This window comes from Dryobates pubescens, chromosome 16 (assembly GCF_014839835.1).
Source record: "Dryobates pubescens isolate bDryPub1 chromosome 16, bDryPub1.pri, whole genome shotgun sequence".
In the NCBI taxonomy this organism is placed as follows: domain Eukaryota; kingdom Metazoa; phylum Chordata; class Aves; order Piciformes; family Picidae; genus Dryobates; species Dryobates pubescens.
Genome location: NC_071627.1, coordinates 13,803,608 through 13,829,461, shown reverse-complemented (window position 1 = coordinate 13,829,461; position 25,854 = coordinate 13,803,608). Strand labels below are relative to the sequence as shown.

Sequence of the window (25,854 nt, the reverse complement as noted above, 5' to 3'; positions counted from 1 at the left end):
TGGGCACAGGAGTGACGGTGCTGGCTCTGAGCTGGCCCAGGGTACCCCTTGAAAATACAGGTGAATTTGCCAGGGAAGCGTTGCCACAGCAAGCAAGCAGCGCTGTTGTGTTACCTGTTGAACAAAAATCCCCAAACAGCACAACAGAGCCTAAAATCCAGGGAGCTCCCTAAGCTGTGGCAAAAAGGCGACTTCCAAGAGCTTTCCTGCTCCCTACACCCCCAAGTCAGGCACCGCTGCCCTGCCCACCACCTGCACTCCCCAACCACCCCACAGCTCACTATCCACACACAAGCCAAGTTCAGGAGCACAACTCTGCCTCACCACCTAGAAATCACCATGTTTGGGATATCCCCAGAGGACTTATGGAAGCCTGCCAGTGCGTGCTGTAAAGGGGAATAAACCCAACCCAGAAATCGGATGAAGCCCTCACAAGTTCACCAGCTAAAGCCACCACTTGCCTCCCTCTGGCCCAAAAGTGCCCCTGAACAGGGTGCCAGCCAGGCAGGGCCACCCTAAATGAAAAACCATATGAAAAGGAATCCCATTCTACCTGTGCCAAGGCTACTGCCATTGCTCTTACAGCTTTCATCCATTCACTGCAGTTTTCATTTTCCAGATACAAAAATACAACAGTTCTCATGGAAATCTATAGGCTGGTAGTTTTAGTACACAAAAAAAGCAAAGTATTTACAAAATTATACAGTTTAAGAAAAAGCTCTGTACAAAAAAATATATAAATCCTTTTGTTCCCTCTATCACTTTTTAAACTGTCAGCACTCAAGATGGGTTTGCTGCAATGGAGTTTGCAAAATATACACTGAGTGAGCCACAGACACTGAAATGAAACACTGGAGGTGACGGGAGAAAAGCAAGACTTGTAAGGATGTTGGAGTGGCTGCCCCTTGTTTCCTCCTGTCTGCAAGTTAGCCTCAATCAGCAGGAAAGTCCTAATTATATAGGGGTTGAACTTGGAGACAATACTGAGACACATTCCCTTTGATGGCAGGGAAACAAAGTGATACTGGCTTGAGCTTTGATCCATCACCACAGCAGAAGGATAACGAAGTTTGGGGACTGCTGACCTCGAATCATGCTCAGCTACAGGCCACCTGCCAAGCTCAGAGCCATTTAGAGGGTTTGATGGGCATTTTCCCCTCAGCTGGGAACTTGCTAAGCTGATTATTCCCAGGAGGAGAGCATTTCTGCACCAGAGGACAGCATTTCTGCACCCAGAAGCTGCTTATCTCATGTAGAAATGCATCTGAAATGTAGTGAACCTGCACAGTGCAAGGGGCAGGCAAGGAAAGGCTACCTGGAGATCTCAGGAGCTGCAGGAGCTGTCACAATGGAGATGTACAGCTCAGGCACCTGACCCCCTGATCCTCAATACTATTGAACCACCCCATTCACAGGTGCTGTTCTTACAGTGGAACACCAGTAAGGCAATGGAGAATGGAATGGTGCTTATCTTGAAGGTAAGCTCAGAACCTCTCAAGCCCAGCTCTGAACACTCCTCTAGGGACTGGCCACTCCCAGTACAGGTTTAACACTGCTCTTGGAGCAGGACACCAACACTGCCTTGGCTAAAAAGCATTTTTGCTCTGAGCACTTCATGGATTTGGGTTGAAGATCAAAGGGCTGGTGACAGGGAGAGGAGGGAGAGCTGGCAGGCAGCTGCCAGTTTAGTTGTTTTTCAGTATGAAACATTACATTCCTGCTCAGCAACACTGAAATGCAGTAAACAGAATCTAACATGAACCTTACCCTGAAACTATGGCAGAGAACCAAGAAAAAAGTGAAAATCCACTCCAGCAGGGGCCATTGCTGGTCTTTTCTGTGGAGCAGAATTTGAACAAACCAACCAACCAACCTGGACAATGACATGACAATACCCTGTTAAACTGCTTCTTCCACCTCCTCTCCCCAAAAAGCAGTCAAACATAAAACCTGGTGGCCTTCACAGACTGCAATAAATGTATCGATCTAGCCACAAATAATTCCTATAACAAGTGATTCCACTTGAAATACAATGTTTCCCCCTTCTCAATTAGCAAATGAGGCCATTTTTTTCTTTCATAACATTTAATGAAAGTTTGTGTCTTTCCCCCAAGTCCAGAATATTGCTAAATAAAACCTGGGGTAGCTTTTCAATTAGAACCCAACAAATCAACGACGTTATAAAAAACCCAACACAAGGTAATACAGGCGACACAAAGAGGACAAGAAAATATCAATTATTTCTTACTCCCCTCTCTCTTTTTCATCCTCCTTAAATAGAAAATATCACCAGCCTGGTGAGCTTGGTAAGGATGTAAAAATTCACTGGGCCTTTGGCTAGCTTCGTGTCACAGCTCTAGATCCAAAATGTTTTGTAACCAACTTTGCTCACTTTAGACCTTGTGGTTTGAAAAGAAAGTAAAGCTTTTTTCTTTTTTGGCTCATCAACTTCCTTAAATAAATGTTTAAAAGGTGTAGCTTGAACTATATTCCTAAAATTATACATTTCCAACATCAAGTTTCATCTTCTCCAGGAACGTGATTCGTCCTCGTCTTCGTCGTCGTCGTCATCATCTTCGTGCAAAAATAAATCTGAGGTCTCGGTTTCCTAGAGGAAGAAGAAATGGACTTAAACCAACCACAGCCATGCATCCTAGGGAACAGCCACCCCACACAGCACCAGTCCTGCTTTAGATCAGGGTCCTGTTCACCAGATCTCACTGAAACAGTCCCATGCCAGAAGGGTTAGGGACAGAACAGCAGGGAAGGAGGAGGGAGTTGCAGTAAGCCACAGCTCACCCTCTCTGAAACAACTTTTCTGGTCAGTGCCTGCTCAGAAAAAAATCTTTGAAAGCTTTCGGTGCTCAATTACAGGGAAAAGTCCAGACAGTGACTTATCCTCCCTGGAGCACCAATTCTGTGAGCCTCAGAAAATCAACATCCCAGCCAGAAAGTCTCTTTTTTTTCCATTTTTCCTTTTCCATCTTTTCCCCGCCACGACTACTCCAAACCAGCCAAGCGTCTGAAGTAACCTCCTTAATGACACTGCTTCATTAAACAGAAAATGGTAAAAGCTCTGAGGCAATGCATTCTTACAAGAATGGTTGGGTTAGTAACGCACTCTCATACCTCTTCCTTGGATTCCTCTTCCTCGATCTCGGTGGACACTGAAGGTACCTTGGGTTTGTACCATGATATCTGTAGCCTTCGGTCTTTGAAGCGGGATCCTTGGTTAGCAGCCTGGATTGGATTTGAAATGAACAGATTTTCAAAGCCTGGGTCAGGTAAAGAGTTTCTAAGATCACCAACAATGTGCTAGGCCCTGGGAACACCACACAAATGGTGGTAAGGCACTGTAACAGGTTTCCTAGAGATGTACGGAGGCTCCAAGCCTGGAAATGTTCAAAGCCAGGTTGGATGGGACCTTGAGCAACCTGGTCTAGGAGAAGGACTGGAAGTAGATGATCTTTAAGGTCCCTTCCAATCCAAACCCCTTATGATTCTATGAAATGCACATGTGAAGACCTCAGACAAGCCACAACAATCTGCTTCAGTCTTCTGAAAGCAACTTCACTCAAACCTGAATCTGCCAAACAACGCTCATCTACCAGCAGCTGAAAAGCTTAGCAGAGCTCTGGGTCACTAACAGGGTAAGGAAGAGCTGTGATCCCCTCTAGTGAAACTGCCTGCAGCAGCAAAACCAACCCCAGTGTCCAGCCCAAACCAGCAGGAACCAAAGCATGCTACGTTTTAAAAGAAGGGAGGCCCAAGAAGTTCCAATACTCCTATTTTAGAACCTCCCTTCCTCTACTCACATTCTCAGCTTCTGAGCGCGATTTAAAAGTCAGGACAACACTTAACGGGGAATCCTCCTCCTGAAGGTCTTCAATATCTCCAAATTTCTAGAAGAGGAAAGTCAGTTAGGAACAGCTGTGATCTTCTCCTCCAAGACCATGATCATCATCTGCTACAACTGCAGCCACTGAAACCTGATTGTTTTTGACAGAAGATTGACAGCCAGAGAGAGCTCAGCTGCATCACCCCTGAGTACTGCAGCATTTGTACTGGTAGTTTTTGGCCAAAGCAGAAAAGTAGCTCAAAAGAAATAGCTGCAGTAAAGCACTAGCTGTTGGTGAAAACTGCTACTGGTTTTAGAAGCTAAGGACAGCTAAAACTTTGAAAAGCCACAAAGTCTTTTGGAAAGAAGACTAAAAATCTTCACAATAGAGGCACTCTGGTGCCCCTCAGGGCTCTTCCCAGGGTTCGTGGCACTCTTACCACAAAGCAGGTTGGAATTTGTGATCAAATCACAGACCATTTTTCACTGAATTTACCTCAAAGCAGCAGGCAACAAAGCTGGTGAGGGGTTTGGAACACAAGCCCTATGAGGAAAGGCTGAGGGAGCTGGGGTTGCTTAGCCTGAAGAAGAGAAGGCTCAGGGGAGACCTTATTGCTGTCTACAACTACCTGAAGGGAGGTTGCAGCCAGGTGGGGCTTGGTCTCTTCTCCCAGGCAAGCAGCACCAGAACAAGAGGACATAGTCTCAAGCTGTGCCAGGGGAGGTTCAGGCTGGATGTTAGGAAGAAATTCTTCACAGAAAGAGTGATTGGCCGTTGGAATGTGCTGCCCAAGGAGGTGGTGGAGTCACCACCATTAGAAGTGTTTAAGAAGAGCCTGGATGAGGCACTTGGTGCCATGGTTTAGTTGATCAGATGGTGCTGGGCGATAGGTTGGACTCGATCTCGAAGGTCTTTTCAAACCTGGTTAATTCTATTCTATTCTCTAACCTTTTGACAAGCAGTGAGGCCAAAGCAGGAACCTGCTGCATGAAGAACTGGAAACTTCTGTTCCCACTCCAACCAGAAAGAAACCAGCTTTCAGACTAGCAGCTCAAGAGCTCCACTGCTGCTTTGTACCCAGTTCTGAAGGGGAGGGCTACAGAAGTATCAGCCACTTGCTTTGCACAGAGCTTCCAGACATGCCACAGTGACTGGGTCAAGCTTGAATGTCATGCTGGGTCTATCTATGAAGTATGACATCACCTCTCCACAAAGTTTACCATCTTTGCACAACAAAACATCTCCCTCTGGAAAGGGCAGCTGAGGGGAATGGAAAATCAAGTTTTCCTTTGCTATCTTGGTTAGGATTCCAATACTACCTTAGCTGGCAAACCAGCAAGGTGTTTACTCCACCATGAATGCAGGAACAAACATAACTCTTCTGAAACTACTGTCCTGCATAGCAAAGCAGCACTTTGCCTCTGGAGCTCCAGAGAGACAAGAGAAATGGTGTGAACTGCTGATCTAAAAGACAACTCGTGAACAGAGAGAGGCTGATGGTTATTTTTCATCATTCTGACATCTATTTTAAGCTACTTCAGTGAAAAATTAATGAGTAAGCTTCTTAGCACTGCCCATTAAAAGAAAGCACTGGGCAGCTTTTGTGAAGCAGCTACAGACACTTCACATTTACACCCTCGGTAACTGTTGATGCTGTTTGCTTATCCACAGCCTGCTCCATGTGTTCAGGAGGAAGTCTTTGATTTGTCTGCACTAACAGAAACAAACAGACTTGCATCTTCAAGACTTTGGCAGAGAGCTGTTAGTGCCCCTCTGCAAGTGAGCATACGGTCAGGATGCTGGTTCCCTGCTTCATCTCCAAGTCAGAGCTCAGCCACCATTCCCAGCTTTTGTGTTGTTTTTTATGTGACCTTGTACTTACAGAGAAGTGCTGTAACAATTCATCTTTCTCCTCTTCCACGAAGCCTCCCACTGTCAGTGCCTTGGGGCGATGATCCACCACCATGTGGTTCAACATGCCCCTGCCTCTGCCACCACGGCCCCGGCCCCGGCCCCTCCCCTGGCCTGGTGACATCTTCCCACGGCCAGCCGGCAAGATCCCCAAGCGTGCAGCCTGGGAAAGGAGGCAAAGAGCATATGATGTCGTCCTCAGTTTGGGAGGACTGGAAGTGGTTACACTTCATCAACACATCAACAGCATCAGTCCAAACTCACCTCGACCTGTAGCTGGTTGAGCTTTTTTCTCAGCTCAGTTGTGTCCTCTCCAGAAGAGAGTCTCTTATGGAAGTCCAGCTCTGCATCGAGAAGTTCCTTTTGTGCCTTGGGCAAAAAGGAAGGGAAAAGCAGAAGTGCAAGTTATGCTTTTAATGTGTTTTTCCTCAGCAATGCAGTGATGTAAATGATACAGGCAGAGCAGCACACAATAACCACTCATTGCTCTAAGCTGTTTTCACTGCCTTCACGTCTCTCCCCCAGCTCACTTTTCAAAGGGCCCAGAATTCTCTGCCTCAGAACTGGAACAAGCTTGAATGAGCTACATGCAAAACTAGGTCATTCCAGTTCCTTAAAACCATCACCTGCTTGTCCATGACCATCACCCTCAAACTGAAAACACCACTTGGAAGTGTTTTGATGTTAGTCTGCTGCATCTTTAGGGCACGGCCTTGGAAACCGTTACAAAACGCAGCTGGGCAAGTGTCTTGTGCCACACATACCTCTGTCTTGGACTTTAATTTTGATGTTGTGGAGGTTGTAGATGAGGTTTTTAATTCATCCTTTAACTGAGATATTTTGCCTGTTAACTCTTTTAAGGTCTTCATTATTTCTGCCCTTTCTTCTGGTTTCATGGCCTTGTTTTTCTCCAGCTTGGATATCAACATCTGCACGTGAACAAAAGAACAGGAATGTAAGATTCCAGCAACACCACCACTGAACAGACAGCTACCTACAAGCCCAGAATGCATCCTCTAGAAGACACTTCGGAGTTACCTTCTGGCATTCAATTTGTTTTTCTAACATCTCCTGCTTCTTTTTCCTCATGTCTTGCTGGAGTTTCATTGCCTCCTGCATGAGAAGAAAACTCTTTCAGCCAGTAAAAAGCATTAGATGTACTCACACAGATCACATTTCCTTCTTTGGCTCTAAAAGCAAGACCAGCAAACTGCTGGTCTGCAACATGCAAAAGGATGAAATGTGTTTGGGCTGCAGAGCAACAAGCTTCTAACTTCCTGCTGGGAAGTATTCCAAGTACATTTTTGCCTCTTTCAGAGAGATCTAAAGAAACAGATCCTGCATTGTCATTTAAGTGTCTAATGCCTCCAAAGATTATAATCAGGGAAACACCACAGGAAACCCCAGAAACCCCATGCATGACCCATGAGTGCCAGCTGAGGCACCCCAAAGGAAGGAATATCCACTTATCCATGACTAACCTCAGCGTGTGCTTGCAAGACATGCCTGATAACGACAAAACCTGCACAAAATTAGGGAGATAAGCAGCAATCTCTGAGGTTTCAGTGGCCCTCCATCCTTTCCTTATCAAGTGCTTTGATCACTACACTGTCAGGCAGCCAACAAACAGCAAAGTACCTGTTTTTTTTTAAGGGCTTCTTGCACATCGTGTGGTTTAGACCCTGCACCAGGCTTCCCAGGTGCCTTGAGGTGTGAAGCGCTGTAAACCATTTTTGAGTGGCTTGTGGGAGTGGGAAACGTCTGAAACCAGGAAAAACACACAAAACCCACAACAGTTTAAAACAAGCATGTCAGACCAGCAGTGAATTTCAGAGGAATGTGTTTTGTGAAACATGAACACAAACCTCCAGCTCTGTGCAATGAGACAAAAGGACCAAGACCAAGGTCATTGTCACACGTAGATCAAGGTGTGGGTCTAAACTCAAGTTTCCTCAGAAACAATCAGCTTAACTGCTTGTGCAGAGGATTTGGGCAGAAGACAGTTTCTTTCTTCACCCACCACTCCCTCTGTACCTTGATAAGTACTAAGACCAGTGAATCTGATCTGCATTACATGTAGCTTCGCAGTCATCATCTGACATGAGACTTTATGAACAAGTGAGACAGCAGAAGTCACCTGCTTGCTTCCTGTAAGTGAGGGCCCCTCTGTGGCCAGGAGCACATGCTGCTCTAGCATACTGGTGTGAAGTCAACTGGATCAGCTTCAGCTCAGAGCAGGATTACTGAATGGCTTAGGTTGGAAGGGACTTCAGAGATCATCTCCTCCAACCTCCCTGCCATGGGCAGGGAAGGCTCTCAGACTTGGTTGCCCAAAGCCTCATCCAACCTGAGCTTGGACACCTCCAGGGAGGGGGCATCCACAATCTCCGCAGGCAGCCTATTCCAGGGTCTCACCACCCATGTACTGAAGAGCTTCTTCCAAAGATCCAGTCTAAGCTTGCTCTCCTTCAGCTTAAAACCATTCCCCCTTGTCCTCTTGCAAGACATCCTTATGAAAAGGTCTCTCTTCCAGACTTCCTGTAGGATCCTTTCAGGCATTGGAAGGCAGCTCTAATGTCCCCCCAGAGCCTTCTCTTCTCCAGGATGAACAACCCCAGCTCCTTCAGCCTGTCCTTATAGCAGAGGTGTTCCAGCCCTTGTGGCCCTTCTCTGGGCTCACTCCAACAGTTCTGTACCCTTCTCATGATGGGGAAACCAGAATTCACACAGTATTTGAGGTGCAGCCTTACAAGGGCAGAGTAAAGGGGCAAAACACTTCTCCTGCCTGCTGGCCACACTCTTCTTGACGCAGCCTAGAATCTAATTTGCCGTCTGGGCCTTCTATAAGCTTCCAGCACTACTGTTAAAGCACAGCATAAGCTTGGCAGGCACCAGGAAGGCAGTGACATTCACCCAGGGAAAGCTGGCATCACACTGAGGCTGCCAAGCTGGTTTACTATGAAGCATTGCCAAGTGTATTTGATGCTACTTTAAATACTGACTGTTTCTGGAGTTGCTGTCCCTGTTTTACAGAAGCAGGTCATGAAACTGGGAAGTGACTGATGATGGTTGCATGGAGCCTAAGTGAAGAGAAATGGCCAACTGGGAACAACTCAAGCTCTGCTTGCTGGCTTCTCCTTAGGTAACAGTCTAGAGCCTTAACCCAAAGCATGAAGATGATCAGAGCCTCACTAGCATACCTGAGAATCCTCCACCACAGCCCCAGTTTGGCTCAGGTCAGACTGGTTTCCTCCTGCTGCTCCAAGGCGACGTTTTACAGGGACTTTATTAAGGACATAGGCACCAGATGCCAGGGGTTTGTTCATCACCTGTTTTACCAGGAGATATCAACAAAGGGAAGGTTACCCACCATGTCCAGGAGCACCAGTCACTGAGGAACACTGGTGATGCTCAGTTACAGGTCAGGGCAGCACGGTACCTTTGAGAGATTGCTGTGCATGGTCACAGCAGGTGTCGTGGTCAGGGCTTGCTGCTGAAGGTGAAGCTGGTGGTGGAGAGGCTGAGTGGGTGTCTGCTGCTGCTGCAGCACTGGGGGCTGCTGCTCACTGTCCCTGTGCCACAGCACTCGGATAAAGCGGTTGTTGAGAACGGCCTCTGTGCTGGAAATGGCCTTCCTGGCCTCGTCATTATTCAAGTACTGAATTAGAGCAGCCTCAGGGTCGTTTTGGAAAGCAACCTAGAGCAAAAGTTCAGTAGAATGTGTGATTTCTCAAGGAAGGAAACATCTCAGCCAGGAGCAAACTGCAAATAACCTGCACTAACAGTGGGCTATCCAAGGACAGTAACAGCTCAAAACACAGGTCTCACATTCTGTGTGATCAAACCCAGGAACCTTCTGGCAGACACTGCACACACTTGCAGCAAAGCCTAAACACAGGAAAATGAAACAGGCTCCTCCAAACAGCATCACACACTTAGAACAGTGTAAGCTTCCTTCAGGGTATGACTGAAGAGACCCCAGTGCAGACTGGAAGAGCAGACTACTGTCAGAGGTGGACAATGCAGAGGATCCCCACATTCCCAAACCAGAACAATGTCACTGTTTTTCTCTACAAATTAATCACAGGAATAAAAACACACCTTGGTTTGTTTTGATGACTGAGCAGGTTTGAAATGCTTTATTTCACTGCTGAGGTGCAGAAAGCACCTTGATGGTGAAATAAAGCATTTGCAACATGCTGAGCTAAGACATGAAATCATTAATTCAATAAATACAGAAGCTTCCCAGGTATCTGTCTTTGGTTCAGACCTCTGTAGCCCTAGGCAACTGTTTTCTCCAGAAAAATAAATGGGTATTAAGCCATTTAAGCCACTTAACTACCTGTGCTTTGTGTATATGGCTTTCCCTCACCTCTTACAGTGCAAGCAACACTACAGCACTGCAGCCAGCACTAGGGTGCAAAGTGGTGATGGACTGGTGCCTGTAAAGACTCTCCTGTAGCATCATGGGCAAAGTCCTGACTATGAAATACTGCAGGGACAGGACATACAGCAATACATCCAGGACAGGAATGGTTAAAGGCTCTCTTTCATGAGCTGCTTAAGTTGGTTTAATGTTGCTAAACCTGCAAGCCTCTCGAGTTTAATAAGGTCTGGGGAAGGCAGAAGCCAACAGGCTTGCACAGAACTAACACCAGGCAGAGAAACAGAAGTTTCCTCTCAGTCTGATCAGCTGCTCTCCCAGTTTGCTTCCATCAAGACTCCTCAAAGAATGCAGCTCAGTTGCAATATTCAGGTAGGCAGAAAAGTGGCCTTTGATTTTTACCTGAATGTTGACGATAGTTCCAAACTTGCTGAAGTGCTCATTGAGCTGTGTGATGTTGTTCAGGTCTGGGGGAATTTTCCTCACTTCCAGTTTGGTGTTTGTATACTGGTTCTTCTTCAAGAATCCTGGCTTGTTCTGGTTGTTATTTGCTTGCCTAGAGAAAGTGACAACAAGGTAGTAATTTGACAGGCACACATACACTTGAGGAAGGCACATGTTAATCCACATTTAACTTCCATTTTTCTCTAGACACGAGCTAGAGTTCTCCCACTGCCAGATATTGAATCTCTACATTGTGGGATTAAGGATTTTCTGACCCAATCAGCTTAAACTACAGGGATTGGTGAAAAATGACACTCCCAGCACTGTCAGCAATCAACTGCATCCCAATTAGTCAACAACAGCTGTTAATTCTTACTTTCCCAGCCAGGGCTTCTTTAATGGTGGACATTCCATGCTACTTGGAGATCTTTTCCTGCTGTCTGGTTCCAGGACAACTCGAGTGACATTGCTGCTGTTATTTGTGATAGGAATGGGAGGCTCAGTCTGGATGATAATATTGGCAGCTGGGGAGAAGGAAAAAGGCCTGTGTTAGTCACCATACACCCAAGGAGACACTGGGAGAGCTTTCACTTAGACAGCAAAGTAGGATTGAGTTTAACAACAGAAAATGGTGGAAGACTTTATAAAGCTGGTCAGTTTGGTTTATGAAGTGATTTGGAGAAGACTTGCTGGTCTAACTGAACAGAGAAAAGAAAATAGTTAGTCCAGCCAGCAGAAAGGAGGCTTTGACCTTTAAGACTGGTATTAGTTTAGGGAAAAGATGAAACTCCATCTTTCAGGTACTAAAAATTCAGATTCTACAGGAATAGAGGGGGGGAAAGGAGGAAAAGAAGGCAGCTGGGTTCCCAGGCTACAGGTCAGAGTGTGGAAGTGTGGAGCACAAGCTGAACAAACAACCAACTTTCCCTGTATTAACCCTTGACAGTGAAAAAGCAACCAAAAACCCATTCCTCCCCCTGCTACCCCCTTGTCATCCCTCCACTCAGTCTTCAGCAAACAACTGTTTATTAAGCACAAATTTGCCATGAAATTATACTCTGAGACATTAGAGTTTGAAACAACTTCCCCAAAGACAAAGCTGAAGCACTGTATCAGTTTGACAAGGATTTATTTACAGCCTTTTCAAGATTAAGCTGTTCCTGTTGGTCTCCTGTGTATGCCAAACAGTCAGCTCCTAATAAGAAGTCTGAGTTAGAAGTCATTTTCCCAGGTCATTTAGATATGCCAGAGCTCTGCTGGTTACCCTGGTAAGGACACAGACTGGGCATTTTTGGGCACAGTTTTAATCTCTGGAGGATGATTAAAGTAAACATGCCACACATGTGACAAAGACTTAGTAAAACAAGTGGTCTGAAGCCCAGCCCTTACAAATGGAATGGGCTCTCAGAAAGAACCCGAAGGCCAGCAGCAAAGCCCCAAATCTGCTTTTGTGATGTTCACTGAGATGAAACCAGCAATCTCTGCAGCAATACTTAATCATGTTCTGCATAGAATGAGTCACTGGAAGGAAACAGTGAACAATAAAACTTCATCTACTGAATAAGGAACAGTGAACTGTGGCAGTGAGCACTGAAATTTCACAGCTTTTAAGTGCTGAGGAGAGGAATAGAGAAGGGAAAAAGAAAGTTATGCTAACAGAGCAAAAAAACCAAACCCTTAAAGAGCCTCAACTTGTTCTCTCCCCTAAAAGATGCTGTGTGTGTGCTGCCACTAAGAGACTACATCCACATGCAGCCAGTTAAGGACTCAGAATTACTGCAATGCCAGCTGGGATCTCCATAGACTGGGACAACTGGAATGCTGCAATGTTCATCTGAAAGAGAGTATCTGGCTGACAGACTATCAAGCACAAACACATGCCACAGTAGCTCCCCTCTTCACTGCCACCACAGCAGCCAAGGTAAGCACTGGAGATCATGGCCTCTGTGCCCCATCTTCTAAACACACCCTTGGCAAATCTAAGGCAATCTTCAGATTGTCCTGCTTCAAGCCATGTTTCTGCACTGTGTTTCCTTCTTCCAGCACCCAAAGAGTGCCTTCACAGGCTAGAGAGAAATAAACCCCAACCAACCAAGCAGCTGCAAACCCCTTGTAATGTTCCCAAGCCAGTGGCTATGTTGACTCCCAAAGGCTGCTGTGACCGCAGGAGGGTCAGATTAGCGCTCAAAAAGGCAAAGATGTCCGAAACCCCATCTGGAACACTAGATCACTGAGAAAAACTATTGCTTTCAGCCTGAAAAAGGGGAAAACAAGTGTTGAAGTCTTGGACAGAAACAGCAACAGCAATGACTAGAAACCCTTCCTACCTCTTGGATTTGTATCCATCTCCCCAGATGTTAGGCCAATTAGATTGGGACGCTGCGTTTGTGCTCTCGTAAAGAACTGTCGGTACTGGGATCTCCCAGCACTGGTAATGCTGGGAGCTTCAGGGTTATAGCCATCTGGCTCATATGTATCTATAAAAAAAGGAGAGAAATGAAAGAATTTTTCAAATGAGTTGGAGACTCAGGGTTAATGTTCCCTTAGGGAAATGCACGGATGTCCAAGACTCAGAAGTTGGTTTGGATGAAGAGAAGAGGGAACAAAGGTTGTACAGCCAAGGTGTGCAGCCACTCAACTCCTCAGCTGAGCTCTACACCCAGGGCTGACTGGGCCTGTTCTCCTCTGGCTTTGAATGACTGCTGCTGTTTGTCAGAAGCACACAGGTTGCAGCAACTGAGTCCTGATGGGCTGCCTGGGGAAGGAGCCCGGTGTCTGTGTCACAACCTCTGATGGCATTTCAAGGGCAGCACCAAAAGATTTACTGCGAGCATTTCCGCTGCATGGCCCAAGATGCAAAGAGACTTCCAGTCTTTGCTGCCCAGCAGGCTACTTTGCTGCACAAAAGGGGCTTTGGGGAAGAACAAACTTCAGTGATTCCAGTCACAGAAAGCTGAGAAATTGAGTAATTTGACCAATACTTACCTATTAGATGATGCTAAGAATGAGACCAGTTGCCTAGCTCCATCAAGGTACTAAGGATTATTCTAAATAAAAGGGGAACACAAGATGATAGAACTGACTCATTGCTCCTCAAGCCCAAGATCCACAGCAAGGATGATGCATTCTTCCAACCACAGAAAGGAAAAGCTATACAAGAACTAGAATAAATGAAGTCTATGGAAAGCCTTCTCAGAAACACAACATGTCCTGGACCAGAAATGAATGCCTACACAGGGGAAACGTGGCAGGCTTGAAGCACTCTACATTGCAGCTCCTTACTCCACAGCAACGATAAAATAAAGACTGCAAAACTTAGAGCAGATGCTCCAGAATGTCAATATTGATGTTCTACATCTGAGTTTTGTTCTGCTAAGAGCCTTCATTACCCTTGCACAGCGTGACCCACAAGCTCCTCTTCTGTGATCTGGCATGTGATTGACTGCAAGAAGGCAACCAGCAGAAGTTCCCACAACAGTCCAAGAAAAGGAGATGAGAATCAACAGAGATGTTGTGGAGAACAGACTCATGCACAACAGCTGAAGTTAGTGATACCCTGTGAGCTCACGCTGATGGAATCACCTACTAGGATAAGTTCTGCAGCTGAAAGAATAGGATGGGAACATCTGAGTGCCTGACAACATTTTGAGATCACTGTACAGATTATCTAACAAGACAGCTGAGTGACTGAAGTTCTGAGAAGCATGGAAGAAGCCACAAAGGAAATGACATGGAGCATGAACTAGACCTCTCCTTTGGACATGTAAAAACAGCCCAGATGGTAATAGGATAAACCACTGAAAGCCAGACATTTTTTAATCCAGAAAGCCAGAACTAAGTTGATTTTGGAAAGAAGATGGAATCAAATCTCTCATCTGTAGTAGCCAAAACCAGAAGGGAATAAAGACCAGGTCAGATGGCATTTACAGGTTTGCAGATCCATCTTCTGCCTACTACGGATTGCTTGGTGTACATGAACCCCAAAGGAAGCTCCCCACAAGTGACTTTTCCTCAGCCAGGGCAGAGCACCACTGCTGCTTCCCACAGCAGCAGCCCCTGCTGCTGCACTGAGCATGGAGCAAGCCTTCAGACTTCTTTTTAGATTTGTATGCGCTGGAGGAAGGCAGAGGCCATTTCTCATCACACAGCAACAGAGGAACATCACAACTTCTGTCTCACGCAGGTTTCAAAGACAGGAGTTTGCTTACGTTCTGAGACTGTGTAGAGCAGGTTCTGGGGTAGAGGAGGAGGCAGCCTTGCTCCCACAGGTGCCAGGCTGGGCACCACACTTGTCCCGGGCTGCTCACGATTGTTGATCAAACTGGACTGCGTTAATGGGGGTCCTGCAACGACACCACAGAGCAGGTTACCAGGGCTTGTAAGTCCACAGACAAAATATGCACATGGTTCAGTGCTCTCTGCTTATGCCTTTCTCTGGACATGCTCAGCAGCAGAGATTAGCCCAGTGTAGTAAAAGTGCATTGAGAAGCCCCCTTCAGGTAAGTTAGTGACTCCACCAGCTGCTTTATCCTGGGAGGCACAGGGCTTCAAGAGAAAAAAAAAATAAAAGGGAGGAGGAAAGAAGGGTTATGAGGTAAGGTGAAAGAAATCCCCCTTCAATTCTCTGCCCAACCTATCCAATTGCATGTGAAGAGCTGGGAACATCAACATTTAAAAGCTGATTCTCCAGAATTATTTTGGCAATGCTCTGAACAGCATGTTACTAAGCAAAGCAACTAGAACTCGCTGCCTCACATAGAGATCTTCCAGAAAGCTGTCACCACTGCCACTGGGTGACAAAGAAACACAGAACAAAGTTGTGACTCACTTGGTACGGGAAGGACAACGGGAGGCGGTGCCTGTGGGTGAGCTTGCGGAACCGGTAGCCTCATATTCCGAGCTGGACCTGGCAGAGGGGGCAGGAGCATACCAGGAGGAGGAGGAAGTCCCGGAGGCGGTGGAGGAAAAGGAATCATACTTGGCAAAGAAACTTCATCTACTACTAAAGGATCACTTCCATGATCAAACTGGCAAAGATCTCCAAATACACAGAATCCTCGCTCTGCAAAACAGGACAGTTCATGATTTTTTTTAAGACAAAAAAGTAATAATCAATAAATAAATCAATATAGCTGTCAGCAACCTGTGGCATTTCAGTTTTTGCTGACACAAAACATTCAATCACCGATCTGACACGGCACTGCCGCGTGAGGCTTCAAAGTTACTCAGATTATTCTAATCTTCCTGAAAAGCACACAAACATACATGCAGCCAGCGTAAAAGCTGTGGGAAAGTAAAGTCAGAAGTCCCAGGTGATTTATACTGAACACAGACTACAGTCTTCATCAGAACTGCCAGTGGCTGAAGTATCTGCCATACACGTACAGAATTCTGAACAAACTCCACGTGTTCGGTAATTCTATTCTATTCTTACCCAGCTACTGTCAGAGTGTAAGCAAACTGCCCCCAGTAAGAGCAGTTATTTCTCTAGAAAAATACAGGCATATATGTATCTTTCACACAAGCAACACTTCACATCCCACTGCATTTTAACTCCCAGACTACGTTCAGTGGATAACTCCAAACCAAAGCTCAGAGAGTAAATGAAACAAGGCATAAAGCTGAAAACTGAAACACCTCACCGTCATAATCTTGACATCTTCTTTTAGGAGGAGGGTTTCTGCCAAAGGAACTGGGGTTGTTGTGATTGTTATAGAAATTTGACCAGCTCTCTGTTGTGTTTTCAAGATGGTGTGCAGGTGCAACAACAGTGACAGTACTGGGGATAGATTGTGCAGCGGAATACTGCTCAGATGATTTACTGGGAGAGACGGCAACCGGGTTGTAGGAGACCTCAACATCATTCCTTTCGCTCTTGAACTTTGATCTCTCTCGGTGCTCTGTTGTTAAAAAACAGAAGAAGTTAGGTAAAGCCTTCATGCTTTGGTCTGCATACCAGAGCCTTGAAAAAAGTACACAACAGCATAAATATTTCCTTAAATATTCAGTATTCTGCACTTAAGACTAAGCTCCTTCAAGAACAGTTTGTCAATGAAATAAGAACTAAATACAATGCAAACAGGGTTTTAATTTCAGAAAGCTAAATGTTTTCTTTGCAAAATGCATGTTCATTCCTCTACTCCTTAATCCATTCTAGATTACAGCTTTGTCTTTTAAAATAGAAAAAAGGAGGGAAAAAGCCTGAAACAACAAACCTACCCCCGCCCTTAACTAACGTGGTCTCAACAGGCGTGGAAATCTGTTGTAATCTGTGCCTCTTATTTTTCCAACAGACCTGAATTAGCCCTAAAAGAACAATGGAACACATGGTAACCACCTTCAAATACAAAGAAACCTTCTCTAAAACACACACAGTAACAAAGTGACAAAGAGGGTAACACTTTTTTACAAACAGAGATCTTTGAGGGGGTAAAAATAAATAAGAATAAACAGCTTTGTCAACACACAGAGCACAAAACTATCAGCTGCTGCTACTCTCTGGTATACACCAGTGGGTACATTAAGAGGTTAGCAAAAAAGGAACGATCTCTGTGATAGTTCTGCTCTGAAGAACAGCATCTTAATTAATAATTTCAGGAAGACAGAAGCTCTCAAAATTTGCTCCAGCTACTCTAGGACACGCACAGCCTGCCAGACCACACAGTTTGCAGAAGCCACCACACATCACTGCCATCAGATGCTCTCCCCAAGCCCCGAGTACTCACCAGCACTCCTGGCGTCGTGGTCTTTGCTCCTGCCCCGGCTGCGGCTGCGGCTCCGGCTCAGGCCCCTGCTCTTGGAGCGGCTCTTGCTGCGCCCGCGCCGCCAGCTCGACTTCTCCCTGTACAGCTCACTCCTGTCGTAGTACCTGTCGTAGTCCCTCCACTTCCCATCATCTCTCTTTTTGTCTCTGGATCTAGAAAAGACAGATGTGGACCATGTTCATGAAGAGAGAAACCAAAGAAAGAAACAAGCACGCAGCAAGATGCTCTGCATCCCTTCCACCCAGTTTGGCCAGCAAAACATTCAGATCAGAATTTGATAGAATGAGTCACAGAATAGTAAGGGTTGGAAGGGACCTCTAGAGATCAAGTCCAAACCCCTTCTAAAGAAGAAGCACCCACAGCAGCTTGCCCGGGATTACAATGTCCAGGTGGACCAAATTTCTCCAGAGATGAAGACTCCACAACCTTTCCGGGCAGCCTGCTCCAGAGTTTTAGCACCCCCACACTAAAGAGGTTTCTCCTCAGTTTCCCAAATGAGGCAGAAAAGCACAGAATCTCCAAGCTGGGTCACCAACTCAGCGCAATCAGCAAGGGCACAACTAAGGAAAGCCAGCAAGTGAGAAGTTTGAGAAGCAGAACAGGGCATATTTTAAAAGTGATGTTGGCATTGTGAGCAACCCCCTCAACCATTCCAGACCCCCCAGCAATGCTTTTCAATTCTGTAGGAAGGGAAGGGATGGAGCTGATGTTATTCCCTGGCATCCACATCTGAAAAACAGCCCTTCTGTTCTGAAGAGCCCAACTGCAGGTGAAAGGCTCTCATGCAGTCAGTGCTCAGCACACAGATAATGCAGTGCAGGGAGAATGTTACTGTTGCTGCGAAAAATCATCACCTACAAGGTAAAAATCCACAGCTGGAGATTGCCAGTGAATGCAGCAGAAAACATGAACACTTTGGGTCAGAACTAACCTCTGCTCACTGGAATCTGTACGGCTTCTCTGCGGACTGGAGTACTTCTTCTTCCTGCTCTCCCGCTCTTCTTCCACTACCTCTTGGAAATTCTGCTTCAGAGGCAACTACCAAGCAAGTATGAGGGTCAGGTTTGGTGGTTTGTTTTTAAAAGGAAGAAAGTAAGATCAGATTGAGCAAAAACTAAGATGATTTAGACGAATAAACATGTGTCTTAGGCAAGTGACAGCAGAGGATTCTACAAAGAGACTTAGCCAACCTCAGGAATAGGATTTCGCTTTTCTCAAAAACTTGATTGTTTTCAATTTTGTTAATAAAACTTAAGACCAAGGCAAGAGAAAGAGCTACTGGCAAATGAACACTAACTCCCTTCAAAAGTCTTTATCCCTCCATATGGAGGCCACCAGATGTCATTGATTTTTAAATATTACAGAAAACATCTCAAATCCTTTATATTTCTCGCAAAATCTGAAATGCTTTTGCTGCTTTTCTCTCATGCACTTCCCAGACCATTATAAGCTCCTACTGCCAGTGACAGCTGGCTAGGGTTTCTGAGTGCTCTTAATCTACATCAAAGGCAGGCTCTGCAGAGGGATTTTAAAGTCGTCTTATCTGAAGGACCATCTCAGATGCACAGGGATCACAAAACTCATTGGTCACAACACCACAGACTTTTCTTCCCACTTCACGTACAGGACAGTTGATTGGAAGATTAGAGACAGGTAGACAGCAAAACAATGTTACCTCCTCCTTGACTTCTTCTTTTTCCTGACCTGCAGGCTTTGCTTCTGCTTTTGGAGGTTCCAAAGAGGGAAGGTAACTCTTTGTGTACAGACTTTCAAAAAGTTTATCTACAAACCCTGAAGTTTCTGAGGATACAGAACACAAGAATAGACTGTTACATACTGATTTAAGGGCACTGCTGGATTCACCAGAGAAGTCCCTCAAAGAAGTCACCCTGGTGGACTACTGACAGAAGCATCTTAAATTGGTGAACATTAGCTCTGTTCCAGGAGCTGGAATGACATTTGTGGAACTTGTGTATTTTAGGTTTATCAAAGAGCTTCCTTCAACCACATTCACAACTTCAAAATGCTCTAAGAAGCAAGTGTGATCAAAAGTTATGATACAGGAGTGAGTCCAGTGACTCCAACAGCTGCAGTCAGCAGCCTCTTTACAGCAGTTTTTGAGAGCAAATGGCTCACAGGAAGCTAATCACAATCATCAGTTTCACATCAGCTTGCAGAAAAACTCACTGAAGTTCAAGCGTTTAAAACTTGGGTTTGAACCAAACTGCTGTGAGAAGCTCACCAGAAGCCTGAAAGTTTACTATGGACCGGGTTGTCAGAAGGTACCAAATACCTGTCAGAACTCCTGGCAGCATGAGGTACACCAAGAGATTAAATGTCTAGCTTTTATTTCAGAGGACAAGACTAAGCTACATGCCTTCATCTGAAGGTTATTTTTAAAGAAACACACAATTTTTATTCCTTCACACTCTGTTAGAAATAGTTCCTGGATAACAAGAGCGCTTTTGAAGGCAACAGCAGTGGGTCATCCCCCCTCCTCCCCTTGCTGACGAGAGCCCCAAAGAATAGGGCACAGCACAGTACCTTTTTGTAGAAAGACATCCAGCTGATCAGCACAGAAAGCTTTCAGCTCTTTCTCCGGCTTGTCTTTCTTGACTAGTGCCACAACATAGTTGGCTAAGGCAGAGGGGTCTGCATCACATCTATGGAGAGAAAGAACCAGTCTTGACTCTGCTGAAGTTTGCCAAAGTCCTGTGTCGGGCAATCACTGCCAGGAAAAGGCACCAAAGGAAGCCTGGCCATGCGTGCTGGATGCTGCTGACACCCAGCACTGACCTGGACGTGCTGCAGCGGCTGAGCCAGCAAAGGGTCCATCACGGTATTTTAGTTGCTTTGTGTCCCCATCCCACCCAACAGCCTTCCCTTGCTCCTTCCTGAACTTGGCTTAGGAAAAGCCACCCTTCTATTACACAGAAAGAGCCAATTCTAGGCCAGCTGAACAGCTGCCACCATCTCTCAGCTTTCTCCATGCACAGCAACCACCACAAAGTAGGACTCCACAAGAACAAGAGAGCAATCACCAGCAAAGTCACTGCCCATGACTAAAGCATTAGAGGGGCTTTAGAGCCTTGAAACACTGTTACCATGAACAGCAGTTCAGAAAGACCAAAAGAGCCCATTTTAAACACACAAAGAGAAACCTGCAGCACAGCTGTCGTTACTGTGTCCAACACACTGGTTTTCACCCCCCAAGGACTCTTTCCATGCCTACAAACTTTACAGCAATCCTTAAGCACTGTTAAAATGTCTAGGGGGGTGCAACTGTCAATATCCATTCACTATCTGCATTACCTAGGCCCTTATCTAGCCTCATGAAGGCCACAGATAGCCAGCTGTGCAACACCACTCTGCCACAGTTTTACATGGGCTATTGCTTTAGATCCCATCACACAGCTACCAGAGAAACACTCCAAGCACAAACCACATCAACAGTGTCAAATGATTAAGCAGCAACCCCTCATCTTGCCTCTAAAGATGCAGATGCAGGCTATCAGGTGCTAGGCAGGAACTTCAAACAGTTTGACCTTTCAAAGATGATTTTTTTATCTTGTCAAGATTAACAGAGAGGGGATTGTGTATTTCCTAAGAACATTAACTATGGAAACAGAAGGCAACAGTGCAAAGTATACAGACCTCAACGTAAATTAACCACCCCCTATAACAGAAAAAAAAGGCTAAACACAAAGCCAGGCAAGTGACAACTGTCTAGAGAAAATAAAAATCCTCAGTGAGCACCAATCTAGCAGCTCCACTCCAAATTAGTCTGCTGGCTGCTTCCAACATGCACTAAAAGCCAAGTTAAGTGTAGCAATTAACAACAAAGAGACCACAAATTTATGCATTTTACAACTCTCAAGCACACATTTACAAGAAGAAATAAACTCTATGTAATGGATTTGGTGCCAGTGCCCACACAGAATCCACTATAAACCTTCAGTTTAAAATAAAGGACATGAACCATCCCTTTATAGCCATTCCCACCCCTCTCTCCATACATTAGTTTCTTTTAGGCACTACATTATGCACGACAAGAGCACACAAAGTTAACCACACTTCTCCAGGTTAACCACCTTGCACTTTCACACCACAGGGATTTCTGATTCCCTGCCATGAACTCTCAACTCTGATTTGTGTCTCTACAGTGCAGGGAATGCTATACAGCAAGAGAGAAGGCCAATTGTAAATGGCAACGGAGGTGTAGAAGCAAAAGTTACACGCAGTCCAGAGAGACTTTTGGGAGGATGTGATCAAGTCTCAGAGACTCTTTGTCTTAAAAAACAGAAAAAAGGAAAGTCATGAGGTATGTTCAAAGGCCTGTTACTCCATGACTACAGCTAAATATCTCTAAAGCCTGTTTAAAGTAGGAAAGCAGAAATGTAGCTGTAAAAATATCAGTTAACCACACACGGTGAACTGCAGCTTCAAACAGGTCTTATTTTTACACCATAGAAACTACTAGACTAACTAGTTACTGACAAGTTAGGTTCCTCCAGGACCCCCTTCCTACAGAGTAGATTCCACCAGCACCTCCCTGTGTCCATGCCACAAGTGCTCAGTCAGCATGCTAGCTGCCTTTCATGAACACAGTGCCTTTCATTGCCAAAACCAACCCCCCCGGAACAATCCTCACCCAGCACTCACAGCTCCAGAAACAAACCAGCTTGTCTGCCCCTCCTGCAGTGCCTGCCTGCGTGCTTGGCTATTCTGCGACTCTGGCTTCTCGGCTCACGCTCCCATGCCACAAACCGATGTTACGCAGCGGGAATACAGCTCTGACACCACCGCAGCCCCGGGCCCTGCCCGCTCTCTGCCTCTGCCCAAGGCCGATACACAACTGTCGGGACAAAAGGCCAGGCCCGGCGCCCTCTGGAAATCCCAGTTCCCAGCCCAAGCCCTCTAAGCCGGATTCTCGCGTAAACCCAGCGTGACTTCTGAATCGCCGGCCAACGGCGCGGCTCTGGGCCGGGCCCTGTCACCTCACACGGCCTCATGACGCCGGGTTGCCTGTGCTCGACGGAACGCAGCGGTGGGACGAGGGAGGGAGAACTGGGCCCCGGTGCCTCGCCGCTTCGTCCGGGTTCTGGCCCCACACGCAGCCCCGTTCCGCGGGAGCAAGTGCCAAGCGTGCCCACCCCGACCTCCGTCCGCGTTCACCCCACGTCGCTGAACCACCTCCCCTCACAGCGGGGGCCGGCCTGCCCCTACACCTACCCCACCGCCACACCACTGGCCGGGCCGCGCCGGCCCTCCCCCAGTCCGCACTCACATCGGCTCCAGCAACTTGGCCAGCCAAGACTTGAGAGCGTCCACGTTCTCTATAATCATGGTGGCCCCACTGCTCCGCCCGGCTCAGCTCTACACCACCGCCGCCATGGCCGCTCGCTCGGCCCGCTCCCGCCGCTCGTCCTGGGCCCTTCTCCGCGCTGAGGCCTACTACAGGAACTAGCCACCAGTGCGCAACGGAACGTGCTGGGCACAGCCGGGGCGGGAACAAGACACCGCTCACCAATCAGACAGCAGAATTTACACAGCTCGAGCCAATAGGAGCTGCGGAGAGCCTGTCCCGAAGGTCAAAGGAGACCCAACAAGGTAGGTGGCACACACGCATGAACCCCGACGTGATGTCTGTGCGGGCGCGTTTAAAGCGGCAGCATGCCTCAGCGGACAGCGCCGCGGTGGCACCCCCTAGAGGCCCGGCGGGATCCCCGCGGCGTGGCCAGATTTGATTTATTTTTCGTTTTTTTCGGGGTTTCCACAGCGGGAGGTGCTCCCTGGCCGCGCCCTGGGGCCGCGGGCTCGGGACTCTGCGGTGACACACCGGGCAGCAGTGGTGTGCCCCAGCCTCCCAGACCTGTGTTGGTGCCGGAGCTCTGTCAGGATCGACCTCAGCGCGGGCAGCCTCGACTGTCGGACCGGTGAGACCTATTAGACCCTGTTACTGCGCTGGGCTGGCCCCTGGGAGCGGGGGTCTGTCTGCGCTGGGGCGGCGCACGGGCACAGCACCGGGTACGGGTGGGCAGCAGAACTACAGGGGACGAACAGGTGCACCATCTCCGTCCCAGCTGCTGCAAGCGGCGGCGGGGACCAGCAGCCAAGCAGTACAAAAGACCCGCGCTGGCAGCGCCCGCCTCTGCTGGACCGCCACCTCGGTTTTGCAGGGCCCGGCCCGCTCCGTCCTGCCGCTTGTTACGGCTCGGCCCCGCCGGGGGGTGTGGCCTGGCCCCGCGCGGCGTGGGCGGGGCGGGGCGCTCGGTGTCCCGGCAGGCGTGGCGGCCCGGCAGCCATGGCGGTGAGTGCGGGCGGGTCGTGGTTCCTGCCAGCTGCGGTCTGTGAGCGATCTGGGCCCGCCTCGTGGGGTCCTGCTCTGGAGCCATGGTGGGGTCTCTGCGGGGTGTCTGCTGGGTTCCCTCCCCGGGGCCGTGGCCGGGCTCTCTGCGCTTCCCTCCGCGCCAGCGTGGCGGTCCCGGTTCTCGGTGCTGTGGTGCGCGGATGGTGCCCAGGGCCGTGCAGGGTGGCGGGGACGCCGGGCGGGGTGTAGCTGCCCCGCGGCGTTTTGGAGCCCCACCGCTGGTGCTGGGCGGTGTGTTTCGGGGGACTGCCGGGACCGGCGAGGCCGTGAGAGCCCGCGCGGCTCCGCAGCGGCGTTGGTGGCGGTGTAAGGGACGTGGGGACTGGCAGCTGGCAGAGGTGATTCAGTGGCGTGGGGAATGAGGGGCCAGTGATGAAACGTCCTGGTGTGAGTTAGAACTTACCATTAAGCTTTTGTAGTTTCTTTGCTTTTCCTTCAAAGGTATTTTGCAGTTTGCTGTGGTGCTTTTCTCTCAATCAAGTTTCTGTTTGCTCCTATGAGTAAAGGCAGGCACAGGGCGCCTTGTAATGCTTTCATCTTGCGGGAAAAGACCCCAAGCGCTTGGAGTATGTGTGTCAAGTTTATGGCTGTGGTATCTGCATGGGTTATGTGTCCTTTAATAGTTAGAACCATAGAACTACAGACTGTTTTGGGTTGAAAGGGCCTTAAAAACCATCTAGTCCAACCCCCTGCAGACAGCAGGGACACCTGCAACGACAGCAGGGTGTCAGAGCCCCAAACAACCTGACTTGGAACGGTTCCAGGGATCAGGTAGCCATAGCTTCTCTGGACAACCTGTTCCAGTATCTTGGCACCATCACAGGGAAGAATTTCTTCCTTACATATGATTTAAATCTCCCTTCTTTCAGTTTGTGACTGTTACCCATTGCCTTATCACTGCACACCCTCGTAAAATATGTTGCAATGTATGGCGTGCTAAAAGAACAAGGAGAAGTAACATTGAACACTTAATGGTGGTGTTTGAACACTGATGGAACTGAAAATAAGTTAAAGTACTTTGCTTGAAGAGCTCTCTCTGAGAGCTACCATTAGAATAGACTTGACTGCCAGGGTCTTCTGGCATAGGAAGTTCTATTCCCACCTAATATTAGCAAGATGAAGACACATTGCATGGGTTTATGAAAAGTCTGGAATAAAATCAGAATTTCAGGTTGGTTGGTTGATTTTTTTTTTCTTACAGTTTATATCCATTCTCATCTCCTAAGTTCAGAAACCTCTAGTTAGGCCCTGGGAAGATCAGTTTCTTTGTGTGTTATGCTGGCTACTGTAGAGCCTTTCTCCTTGAAAAAACAGTTATTAACTCTTGGAGACTTTAGATCTTGCTCCAGAAGGCTGGATCCCAAGGATTTCACATCAAGGACATTGAGACTCTTGAACATGTCCAGAGAAGGGCAATGAGGCTGGGGAGAGGTCTCGAGCACAAGCCCTATGAGGAGAGGCTGAGGGAGTTGGTGTTGTTTAGCCTGGAGAAGAGGAGATTCAGGGGAGACCTTAGTGCTGTCTACAACTACCTGAAGGGAGGTTGTAGCCAGGAGGGGGCTGGTCTCTTCTCCCAGGCAACCAGCACCAGAACAAGAGGACACAGTCTCAAACTGCACCAGGGGAGGTTTAGGCTTGAGGTGAGGAGAAAGTTCTTCACTGAGAGTTGTTAGCCGTTGGAATGTGCTGCCCAGGGAGGTGGTGGAGTCCCCATCCCTGGAGGTGTTCAAGAGGGGATTGGATGTGGCACTTGGTGCCATGGTTTATTTAGTCATGAGGTGTTGGGTGACAGGTTGGACTTTATGATCTTTGAGGTCTTTTCCAACCTTATTGATTCTATGCTCCGCTGTTGAGATGGTGCTGCAGTGTTACAGAGCCCAGAGGAGTGCTCACCCCTCGTGAGAGGGCGGTCTGTAGCACATTCTGCATTTGTTAGCCCCTTCAGCCAGACTTTCCCTTTTGTGTTTCACAGGAGCGTAAAGGGACAGCCAAAGTCGATTTCCTGAAGAAAATTGAGAAGGAGATCCAGCAGAAGTGGGACAATGAGCGAGTCTTTGAGGTCAACGCTGCCGATAGGCAGAACAAAAAGAGGTAGCTGCTTTTGTGTTCTCACAGATTTTGTCTTTGACTGCTTGAAATGTG

The 25,854-nt window shown here is 47.4% G+C and overlaps 1 protein-coding gene across 1 annotated transcript; it reads right to left on the bottom strand.

The window, feature by feature from the left end:
• RBM27 (RNA binding motif protein 27) lies at window positions 1-22,810 on the bottom strand. The gene is made up of 21 exons (XM_054168251.1): window positions 22,630-22,810; window positions 19,887-20,005; window positions 19,018-19,142; window positions 18,274-18,380; window positions 17,304-17,494; window positions 16,221-16,478; window positions 15,407-15,640; window positions 14,787-14,921; window positions 12,906-13,055; window positions 10,955-11,102; window positions 10,537-10,690; window positions 9,190-9,447; window positions 8,951-9,079; window positions 7,389-7,511; window positions 6,789-6,863; window positions 6,515-6,679; window positions 6,015-6,119; window positions 5,722-5,913; window positions 3,816-3,902; window positions 3,130-3,240; window positions 1-2,608 (listed from the first exon to the last, which is right to left on the bottom strand). Exons 1-21 carry the CDS (start codon window positions 22,686-22,688, stop codon window positions 2,522-2,524), a joined length of 3,012 nt encoding a protein of 1,003 aa, XP_054024226.1. The 5' UTR covers window positions 22,689-22,810; the 3' UTR covers window positions 1-2,521.
• Between the last annotated feature and the right edge of the window lie 3,044 nt (window positions 22,811-25,854).

Coding starts and splice junctions, on each gene's coding strand:
- RBM27 (XM_054168251.1), bottom strand. CDS start 22,688: ATGATTATAGAGAACGTGGACGCTCTCAAGTCTTGGCTGGCCAAGTTG. Junction 19,143..19,886: donor GGATGTCTTTCTACAAAAAG/GTACTGTGCTGT, acceptor CTGTATCCTCAG/AAACTTCAGGGTTTGTAGAT. Junction 2,609..3,129: donor AAGAGGAATCCAAGGAAGAG/GTATGAGAGTGC, acceptor TTCTTCCTCTAG/GAAACCGAGACCTCAGATTT.